The sequence below is a fragment of the Lichenostomus cassidix genome, chromosome 6, assembly GCF_008360975.1.
Source record: "Lichenostomus cassidix isolate B80296 chromosome 6, HeHo_3.0, whole genome shotgun sequence".
Taxonomy (NCBI): Eukaryota; Metazoa; Chordata; class Aves; order Passeriformes; family Meliphagidae; genus Lichenostomus; species Lichenostomus cassidix.
The window spans coordinates 12,907,559-12,918,419 of NC_139487.1; the positions used below are offsets into that span (position 1 = coordinate 12,907,559).

General features: G+C 56.8%; 1 protein-coding gene across 1 annotated transcript; it reads right to left on the bottom strand.

Moving 5' to 3' along the window:
* Nucleotides 1–6,567: 6,567 nt before the first annotated feature.
* NPM3 (nucleophosmin/nucleoplasmin 3) lies at nucleotides 6,568–10,853 on the bottom strand. Its single transcript, XM_085065008.1, has 6 exons — nucleotides 10,711–10,853; nucleotides 8,948–9,033; nucleotides 8,146–8,265; nucleotides 7,832–7,925; nucleotides 7,288–7,411; nucleotides 6,568–7,172 (listed from the first exon to the last, which is right to left on the bottom strand). The coding sequence occupies exons 1-5, from the start codon at nucleotides 10,751–10,753 to the stop codon at nucleotides 7,320–7,322; spliced, it is 435 nt and encodes a 144-aa protein (XP_084921134.1). The 5' UTR covers nucleotides 10,754–10,853; the 3' UTR covers nucleotides 6,568–7,172; nucleotides 7,288–7,319.
* Between the last annotated feature and the right edge of the window lie 8 nt (nucleotides 10,854–10,861).

Here is a 10,861-nt window from a genome sequence, read left to right on the forward strand (position 1 = left end):
TCAGGAAGGGGTTCACACAGAGTCCCACAGCTAGGCTTAAGATAGGCAAGCCAGAAACAAAGACCAAAGGCCCCAGTGAGAGCAGCTCCCAGTGGGATCAGCTCAGGGAGAAGGTGGCATCTCCAGCCCTGCATGATTTAAAACCAAGACTAAGTATTTTTGTGCAATTCTTCTCTGCATCGAACAGGGATCAGCAACCAAGCAGCCTGACCAGAAATGGCCATGATGCACATGTGTGAGGAAGGGGTGACACACACAGACATATGGATGAGGATGAGTGTGCTCATGACATTTGGGCAGCTCCACTCCATTCCTGACCCCCTTGCACAGACGAAACAGCACTTCCAGGACCTGGTCCCAAGACATTCCTGGCTGGCACAACTTCCCCAGCATCACAGCCCCAGCCCAAGCAGCAGCAACCTCCTCAGGGTCTCCAGCCACACATCATCAGGCAGGGCTGGGAAAGGAGGGGGGTCAAAGCCAGGCTGGGTAGGAAGGGGCTCCCCTGGCCACCCAGGAAGGTGGGAGCCATCACTCAATGCCAGGTGTCACTGTCCTGTCTGTGGGATGGGGTCTGTGGCTCCTTCAGGATCACAAGTAGCTGAGACAGACGCAAAATGCTGTTCCTTTCTTGCCTCACTTCCCAGCCAGCTCCATCATGCAATTGGCTTTGGTTTGGGTCCTCTTAGGAAGAGGACTTCTGCGCCCAGCCTGCAGTGGGGTTAAGCCTAAAACTAACAGCAGCGGCCAGGGGGGAGCTGTACGTCGGCTGTAACTCTACCTTCGTTTGTTTGCTTACAGCATCCACCCAAAATGCCCGTGTGTGTCTCTGGGCCTCTGTGTCAGTGGCAGCTGAACTGCTGACCCCAGGAGTTTGCAAAACACCAGGGTTATGGCCCCTGTGACATCCCAGCCCAGCAGAGCCACAGCTCATCCTTACCCTGGCCCCAAAGAGCCAGGCCCCAGGGCACTCCACATGGCCCTGAGAGAGCTGGGGCTATGGGGGGAGACAGTGGGGCCAGTGGGAGTGAACCCCAAAGAAGTGTCAAGGTGGACACACTTCTCATGGCACCTGCTGCTGTCCAGGTTTGGCTGCAGCCCCACACCTTTTTGTGGAGCACCACCCCACAGACCTGCCTCAAACCCCCTGCTAGTCCTTATCCTAAGCCCAGCTCTTCATCTTCTGTCAGCCCTGCAGCCCCCACCCCATGCTGGGATGGGGACTGGCACAGGAACTGCACCCCTTTCCAGCTTCCACGCCCAGGCCATGTCAGGTGTCTGTGCTGCCCTGCAGACCTCTGTGTTTTGGGAAGGTAAGAAACATATGGCCACAGGCAAAACAACAGCCAGAGCCTGGAGACAGCCTGTAACTCCTTTCTCCCCAGCATCAGCTGTGGTAGGGGACTTTATGGCAACCTGGAGTGCGGCCACAGTATGCACAACCCAAGCTCTCTTAATGGTGCAGACACCATCTCCAGGGTGTGCAGGCTTGGGTCAGGGCTGTAGAGAGCCAGTCTAGTCACAGGAGCAAACACCCATGGAGTTCAGATGGAGTTTGAGAGCTCTCCAAATATTCTACTTCCCATTTTTCCCCTAGGAGCCCAAATCCTACCTCCCAATGGCCAAGCCCCACTGCTAGACCATGATGCCTTCCCCTGTGAGCTGAGCTTCAGGAGGTCTAACAGGACAGACCTGCCACAGGCAAGGTCCCTGCCCCTCTGCTCTCCTCATCCTCTGCTCTGCCCACTAGCAAAAACCCTTCCTATCCAGCCCCAAAAACCTTATTCACTGCAGCTTTGGGGTCTCTGCTTGCCTAAGAGTCTGTCAGGGGAGCAGGGACTGGAGGCATGGGGTGTTCCACAGGCCCTATGCAGAGACATCATCAGCAAGGATACCACTGAAGATAAATCCTGACTGTCCAGCCTAGGGCTCTGCCACAGATGGGGCTGGGAGCAGGGGACCACAACTCAGAGATTCTAAATCCCCTTGGGACACAGCCCAGATTCTCCGCGCAGGCCCAGTTCCCCTGGATGCCACCAACCTGGCAGGGACATGTGGCCAGTAGTGACAGTTCTGTCAGTGTCAGGGACAGCCCGGGCCAGAGTGATTAGATTTGCACCTCGGAGGGGTCGAAGGGCAGGACACCTGTGACCTCGGGGTATCTCTGCCATGGGTGCCAATCACAGAGCTGCCAACACTGCCCTGACGAGAGGCGGCTGTGCGGGGGGCTCAGGAGGGGACAGTGTGGGACAGCTGCAGGGACCCTCAGCCCAGGCTGTCTTGCATGGATCTCTCTGCCACAGCCCAAACATATTCACTTTTAGCACCTGCTTTATGTGTCTGTGGATTTAAACCCACACAACCTGTGCTCCAGCATTATCCCGTGCTTCTCCAGCTGTGTCCTCACTGCAGAAAAAAAAGCCACAGCTGCCACAGCAATACCTTCAGGGAAACAGCCCCCCCATATATTCTGGGCAGCACTGTGGGACTGGGGACACGAGTCCACACCACGAGCAGGCACATTATCACAGCCTGCCACCGCCCGGGGCAGGAGCAAACTCCTGTGGCAGGATGTGCATCCAGACATCTGCTGTGGAACTGGGAGCTGGAGGAACCCCTTCGCCTCCCCCAGAGAAGTTAGGGGGTGAACAGACACGTGTCCAAGCTCCCAACAAACTTGAGGCACCCTGGGGAGGACCCAGTACATGTCTGAGCACCAGTGAGCAGGAGATGACCCCAGACTTGAGCTTCAGCTTCTTCAGCAGAGAGGGCCATTCCCACACTGTGCATCAGCACCATTTCCTTTTTCAAGGCATATTGATGGGAAGAGGATGGGAGTGACTGACAGCCTGGCCCTTCCAGCTCCTGCTGCTGCCTCTCTTAGTTGCAATCTGCCCACAGGTGAGCTCTGCCAGGGCCTGCCCTGCCCTTGTGGCTCCCTGAGGCAGCAGCAGAGGTACCCATGCCCACTGCCAGGCAGGATGGAACAGGGATAGCACAGTCAGCTAACACTTCAGAGAAGAGGACACACTCATCACACCCACCCTCAGGGTGATTCCTGCTAAGGGTGGCCCTGCTGGCCCTTTTCCTGGCTCCTGCTGCCACTGAGGTGCCACATGGCTCTCTGCCCACCTGGCAGGACTGCTGAACCCCAGGATAACAGGGGATGCTGCATCTCCTGGGGTGTCCCCCTCACTTCCTTCGAAGCCCAGGCAGCAAAGACTCAGAGAAAAAGAACTTTGCCCCAGATCAGCGTGGGAACCAGCAACAGAGAGCTCATGGAGCAGGGGACCAGCCCCACCTACAGCACAGTCACAGCTGCGCTTCTCAGCCGCCCTGGGGCCGAGGTCTAAGCCACAAAGAGTTCAAACCCAGCCAGAACTCTGATGGGGCAGAACCAGCTGGGGCATCACAAGGAAAACCGCTTCCTGGCCATGCTCAACGGAGCAGCTCCCCATCCTGCTCCTCCACCCCTGAAAAAGCAACTCAAACCTGACCTCTGAAATCAGAGCATCCTCTGGGAGCTGTTGGCCTGGCCCAGCCACCCAGCTGGAGAAGGCAGCCAAGCCCCAGCCCAGTGAGGCTGCATCTGAGCCAGAGCCTGCAGTGAGCCTCTCACTGGGAGTAGCAGGCTGGTTTAGGAGAGTCACTTACAGTGGAGTGTGTGGCACCAAGGGTACCTGGCCACGGTGCTCAGGTATTGTGACCTCCACATTAAGCCCCACTACAGCCACGTTTCTCTGCTGCATGGCTCTGCCAGGGGCAGGGTTCCCTGCTGCTGCCAGAGCAGAGAGGGATCCATCACCAGCTGTATTAGCATGCAGAGTCCTGAAGCAGCAGAGAGGAGGGATGCTCAGAGCAAACCAACTCCCGGAGCAATCCCAGAGCCATCGTCTGGACTGGGGCAGGTTTGATTCCCCAGGTACTTCCACCTCCACCCCCGCTTGGGAGAGTGATGAGCCCCACACTCTTACATGTATCTCCAGCATGCGGTGCTCACATATGTACATAGAAACACAACTTGATTACCCCCTCACCCTATGGAAAACAAGGCAGCCCTCACACCTGGAGCCTCACGCTTCACTCCCTGTGCACAGAGAGCCTCCAGCCCCCCACCACCACCAAGTATCCCCCAGCCTGGCCATGCCCGAGCTCACCTGCTCTTAGACAGCCCTGTTTGTTTGCCCAAGGTATTTGCAGCCGGGGGCACCTGCTTTGATACCATCAGCTCCACGAAGGAAGCTGCTCACCTAGCGTGACCCCTGTAATCCCATCCTTCCCCGTTAAGTGCTATGTGTGAGCGCATCCCCCCTTGCAGCCTCCTGACATTTCAGCATTTATCTCCCTCTCCCCAAGCTGAGCACACCAAGGCTGTGACACTGCTGGGGAGCAGGGAGCAAACCTCCCCGAGTCACTTAGAAAGGGGCTTGGCAATGCCAACACCCCCCAGCACCTCCATCACTCCCTCTGGGTTTGGGGCATCCACTTCCCCTGGCATTGCCCTACAGCAGCACTGGGCACCAGCCAGCATTTGTGACAAGGGGTTGAACTGGTCCTCCAGTGGGTCGCACAAGCTTTGTCTCCTCAAGCCTCCTGCCACCATTCTCATGTCCCCCATGGTGCCACCTTTGTCCCCTGCCTGCCTCTGTTCCAGCTCCCAAGGACACCAGCAGCCTGAAATCATCTCCTTTTACTACTGAAGAAGCCAAATGCTCCTTCTCATCAGCCAGCACAGCCTCTTCCATTCCGTGAAGCAACAGTACCAGTCTTCCAGGACTGAGCTGTGCCCACTCCTTTCACTCATCACTCCCCATCAGGCTCGGTACCAGCCACCTCCCCCAACCCTCCCTTCCAAGAGGGCCTTGTTAAAAATGGACTGCTGGCTCTTGTTCTCCTGGAGTCAAACTGCAATTCCATGAAGCACAAGCACGATCACGGTCTGGCAGACAGATTATCCCTGACCCCTTCCAGGTGCATACAGCCAAGGAAATCTGCGAGTTGATGGAGTACCAGCTCTGGCAGAGGCTGGGCATTGTCCCGGCACTGTCCCAGCCACGGTTCCATCCACAGCCCAGGACTCCTTTCCCGTACCATCAGCACAGGGTACTGTGCACTGTGCCCACCAACACCTCTCAAACATACCCAGGCCCCAGGGAGGATGCTACTGCATCCCTTCACCCAGCTTAGCTGCAGGAATGTCTCGCTTCTTACCAACTTCCCAGGGCAACGGGATTTGCCGAGAGAGCTGACCGCACCTGTGGGCACAGACACCGAGCGCTAGCCCCGGGCTCACGGGACGGCGGGAGAACCGCACCTTCCCGGGGACAGGACCTCTGCCAGCCGCACCCGCCCCCTCGCAGGGAGAGGAGGAGTAGCAGAGAGGAATGCCCTTTGCATCCCGGGGTCTGCCCGGGGAGAGCGGCCGTGCGCCGGGGATAGCCCCCCGCGGGCCGGGCAGCGGGAGCGGCCGGAGGTTCCCGGTGCCCCGGGAGCGGGGCCGCAGAGCCCGCCTGCCCCCTGGCGGTGCCGCACTGTCCCCCGCCGCCTCTCCAGCCCCCCGGCACCTTCCCTCCGCTCTGCTGCGGGGGTCGTGCACGAAACGGGGGTTCGGCACCCCCGAGCCGGGTTTCTCCGCTGGTGCCCCCCAGGCAGCCGAGGTCGCGTGCCCCGGGGTTGGGATGCCAGCAGTCTTGGAGTAATGGAATTTTTTGGGTTGGAAGGGACTTTTAAAGGTTATCTAGTTCAACCCCTCTGCCATGGACAGGGGCATCAACTAGGTCAGGTTGCTCAGAGCCCTGTTCAACCTGATCTTGAATGTTTTTGGGGATGGAGCATCTACCAGCTCTCTTGGCAACCTGTGCCAGTGTTTCACCACCCTCATTGTAAAAAACCTTTCTTCCTTATATTTGATTTAAATCAACCCTTTTAGTTTAAAATTATTACCCCTTGTTCTACTGGAACAGACCCTGCTAAAAAGTCTGTCCCTATCTTTCTTATAAGCCCCTTTAAGTACTGAAGTGCCACAGAAAGGTGTCCCCAGAGCCAGCTCTTCTTCAGTCCTTTTCCCTGTGCTGCAACAGGCTTTGAAGCCTCGTTCTGAGAGCTAGGCATGGGCTGTTTGGGGCCAGAAGGAAACAGTGGGTAGGTGGAAAGGAGCTGTACAGGTCCCAGAGCAAACAAATATAATCTAGAAAGGAGCCTGACCTGAGGATCTGGATTTCCTACGAGTCCATGCAACTGAGAAACTCACTGTCCGAGGGCATCAGCAGAGCCAGCGTGACAGAACAGTCCATGGTGCTTCTCAGGAACAATATCCAGTGTCTCAGACAAGGAGAACTGGGATAGTTATCAACACATGGGCCAAGAATGCAAGACTGGCTGCAGAGAAACCACCAGAGGAACATTTAAGGGCAGAACCAGCCACTAGGGGTGAGAAATGCCACCTGGCTGGAGAAAGGATCAAACCCTCTCCAAATACCCAGGAGTGGGGGGACACAACTCAACAAAGGTCACAGCTCAGGCTTGCCCCACTGCAGTGTGCATGGGAAGAATCTGCCAGCCAGCAGAGACCTTTCTTCAGACCTGATGCCTGAGAGACCTTTATTAAGTGTAAGAACAGTTCTTTACAATGCATATTGACCCAGAACCTCCCCCCAAATCAGACAGGCTGTGAGCTCCCACCCCACAATAATTGCAGTCCAGAACAGAGCTTGGGCCCCAGTTTCACCATTCCAAGTGCATAAAAATAACCAAACTGTGAGTAAGCAAAGGCAAACACATTAGAATCAGTGAAAGTGCCTGTCCCATAGCTGGCTTTACATCCATCTGCTGGGTAAGGGGCCAGGAGTGGGTATTTCACAGCCAGGAAAAGGGGGTGCACAGAGCTGAGGTCCAGGACAGCAAGAAGGCACAGGGCAAGGATCACCTCCTCCATCCCCAACTCCCAGAACAGGGATGGGGTGGGAGAGGAGATACACCAGCAGCATCCATCCAGTTTTGGGATCACCCTCCCAGAGCTGTGTGAAAGGAGACACCCCAGTGCTGGGAGCAGCCCCTGCTCCCACCAAAAAGTTACAACAGCATAAAAACCAAAACAAAGTAGCAAATGTCGAGGTCCTGGCAAGAGGTGTCCAAGGTAAAAACCATCCACGGAGAGAAGTCCCAGTGAGTACCTAGAGGAAGAACCAGACTGAGAACAGCAAACTCCAGCAGCACATTCCACCCTCACTTGCCACACCAGTATCACAGCCACCCAGATCCTTCCTCCAAGGCTGTTTGGCCCCTCACCTTGTCTGGAGACAAGTTACTGCTTCCTCCTCCTACTTCTTGGCTGGCATAATAGGAGGAAGCTCCTCCTCATCCTCCTCAGACAAGTCATCTTCCTCCTCAAAGGAAGCATCTTCCCTGTGCACTGGGACACAAATAACTGTTATTCACCAGTGTATGTCTGTGCAAATACAACTGGCCCCGAAGACATCCCAAGAGCAGAGCAGCCCATGGAGCACTGAAACAGCTTCCATAGCAGCTAACAGTGGGAAATAAGCAGCATCCCAGTAGGAGGGAGGTCTCGGAGGGGAATAGTGACAGCCAGACATGGTAAAAGTGGACAGTTTGAGACGTCCAGACTTTTCCCAAGCAAGGCTTTATGGGAGGGAGGGAATCCCTGCATGGAGATGGCCCTTGGGGAACTAGCACAAAGGAGGGACAGAGAATGCATGCCAGGCAGCACCCAATGCATCTCCCAGGGGCTCCCGGGCTGGTGGTCACACTGGAGGGAGCCCCTTCATAGCCCTTACTCCTCCCAAGATTTTTCCCTTCCTTCAATCCTTACTGATCCTGTGCCAGCCGGCGAGGTGCACTGGGCCAGAGCCTGCTGCCAGGCGAAAGGTCACTGGAGGCTGAAGCTTGAAGTTGTCCAGACTCAGCTGCAAAGTGCAGAGACAGAGCTGAGTTAGGGGCAGAGGCAAAATGCAGAATATCCTGTAGCTCCCAGTGCAGCACCTGGCCCAGTTAAACACATCCATCTGAGGGCACCCAACACATTTGCCTGTGAGCTGCAGATCCTAGATCAGGATCCACAAACATCCAGAGCTGTCCTGTTCCCTGCAGCCATCCCCCCACCAAGCCTTCAAATCAACCTCTTACCAAGGGCTGGCATGACAACTTCAGATTTGCCACAGGCACAGCAATCTCTTGGTTCTCATGGTTTCGCCCAACGACTTCCACCACGTTGCATTCATCCTTGGCACCATCTGTGAGGCACACCTGGGTGGGAGGGAGATTGTGAACTACTGTTCACACAGGGGACACACCAGGAAGAGCTGGGGCTCTCCATGGGACAAGTAACCCACAGCAATTCTACCAGCCCAGATACCATGCAAGGTGTGAGGATGCTGCTCCACAAAACAGGGAGAGCACTGAACCACCCTGTAGCAATTGTCCCCTGACTGCCTCGGAAGGGGCTCTGTGCCTTTCCCAGCTGTGACTTGCAGTCACCTCAAGGGATGGCCCCCAGGTTGCATTTTCTGCTGATATGATCCATGCTGGCAGGTTCTATGCTCCCAGGAGAGAAAACATCCCCAGAGAGAGGCAGGAATGAAGCCCTGCACCTATCTGGGCTTGGGGAGCAACAAGCCAGAGACCCAGCTGGTGTGAATCTGATGTGAAGCTCCAGCAAGGTCAAATACAAGAGAAAAAATTTTTCCTTCACTGCCTGCTTGGAGCATTCCCCTACTCAGCAGTCTCCTGCTATCATGGGCTTTGCACAAGCACTTCCGTATGATGGATAAACATGACCACTCTATGTCCTGCCCTGAGATCAGCCAGTGCTGGGACCTCAGCCAAGAGAGGTCCCAGGTCCAGCCCTGCTAAGAAAGGAGGATGAGGCTGGAAAGGATATGGGTGACTACAGGAGACAACAAGTACAGTTAATTCATATTTCTCTTACCACAGAGAGTGCCAAAATGTGGTCAGAGTCATCTTCTTCATCCACCTGAAATGTGTAAGATTTGGTACTGGCAGTCAGCTCACAGCCTAGAAGGAGAAGATCAGAAAAGCTGTAGCAGGCATTACACAGCACAAGGCACCACAGGCAAAGGGTTCTGAGGGAGAGCTCTGCCCAGACATGCACATGGCATCCCTAAAACTTTATTTTCTCTTGTGAGGAGCAGCGTCAGGCCAGGGCACCCTGGGCTCCTGGGTCCCAGAGAATTACACACCTGCCTCTGCACCATGCAGGGACAAAACCTGGTGTCCCCAAAGTGGGCTGCCATGAAGCAATGCCCATGGGCACCCAAGGTTCCCAAGCACTGGCAGGGAAAGGCTCTTCCCCTCCAGAGAGCAGAACAGTCAGGGCACACCACTGTGGGAAACAGGAGGGAGCAGAAAAAACAGTGACTCTTCTCATGCCATCGCCAGCACAACCTTTTCTTGGATGGGAGTCTGGAAGCAGAGTGCAAGACCTGAATGATGAGGCACAAGCCAAGGGGAGGAAGTCAGGCCAAGCTGCAGGGAGCTGGAGTCCCTCAAGAGAAGTTTTGAGACATATTTTATTACATATTTCTTCAGACAGTTACAAAACCAAGGCAGACACATAACTATGTCTTCAGCTCTTAGGAACAGGATTCAGCCAACCAAAGGGAGGGAGTAAACTGCCCTGGGTGCGTTTACTTTTTGCAGGATGATTCACCAATGCGAGGCAGATCGGAAAAACACAGGGCTGAACTCTGCATACCAGTGCCGGCATTGGCAAGGGAGAGGAATACACGAACGCAGCCCAGGGCGGGACCTCTTCTTGCCCACGCTACTGTATTCAACTCGCCGAGGGGAGGACCAAACCTTAGGTGCATAAAAGGCCTGGGGACCTGCAGCTCTGCATGGCGCGCACTCTGCATGGCGCGCAGAGCCGCGCTGCCCCGCTCGGGCTGGGCGCTGGCCGCACACGCGGCTGCGAGCAGCGCAGGGCAGGGTGTGCCGGGGTTTCCACAGCCCGGCCGAAACCCCTCCCAGAGAGGAGGGGCACGGCTCCACCGCCCCGCCACAGGCGCTCACGAAACGCTGACGTGCGAGCGTGGGGGATTAACCGGAGGAGCGGGACAGACCGGCGAGAGCCGGGGCTGCCAACCCCCCGCCCCACTATTTCCAGCCCTCTAAAGCCGCCAGAATACCAAGACCCCACGCGGCTCTCCCCGAACTGCCCCGGGACCATCAGCATGTGCCCGTTCCCTCCCAAGCCCGATCATACACGTGTCTCTCCCCCTCGTCCTCCCCGCAGCACGTCAATGCCCTCCACGTGTCTCTTCAAACCCACGTGTCTCTCTCGCCTCCTTCCCCGCTCAAGGTGTCTGCCGTCCCCAGGTCTCTCTTTGACCGCCCCCCGGCCCTATTGCCCCCACACGTGTTCCCCGCCACACAAACGTGTCGTTCCAGCCTCCACGCCGTCCCATTTTTTACTCACCAAAGTCGCTTTCTGCCCCGTCTCTCTTCTGCCCCCCATTTATTGCTCCAACGCGTCTCTCCTGCCCCCCAGTTCCCTTTTACCCTCCTACCTCCCCCTCTTGTCCCCCCACCCCCTGCCCCACGTGTCGCCTCCCCAATTCATCTATGACGCCGCACGTGTCTCGCTTCCCCCCACGTGTCTCTCCGTCCCCCTTCCCCGTGTCCCCGCTCTCCTTCCCCGTGTCCCCGCTCCCCTGGCCCGGCTCCGCTCACCGAACAGGACGCTGCCGGGGCAGGCGGGCCCGTGCGGCTCCATGCGGCGGCGGCGCTGGCGGCGGCTCTGGGAGCGGGGCGGGCCGTGCAGTGCCGTACCGAGCCGAGCCGCTCCGCCCCGCCCCGCGCCCGCCCCCGGGGACCGAACCAA

Bases quoted from the DNA above. Each gene is read 5' to 3' on its own strand.
- NPM3 (XM_085065008.1), bottom strand. From the start codon at position 10,753: ATGGAGCCGCACGGGCCCGCCTGCCCCGGCAGCGTCCTGTTCG. The intron at 9,034-10,710 runs GTGAGCGGAGCC...TTCTCCTTCTAG, and splicing joins CCCCGGCAGCGTCCTGTTCG to GCTGTGAGCTGACTGCCAGT. The intron at 8,266-8,947 runs GTAAGAGAAATA...CCTCCCACCCAG, and splicing joins ACATTTTGGCACTCTCTGTG to GTGTGCCTCACAGATGGTGC.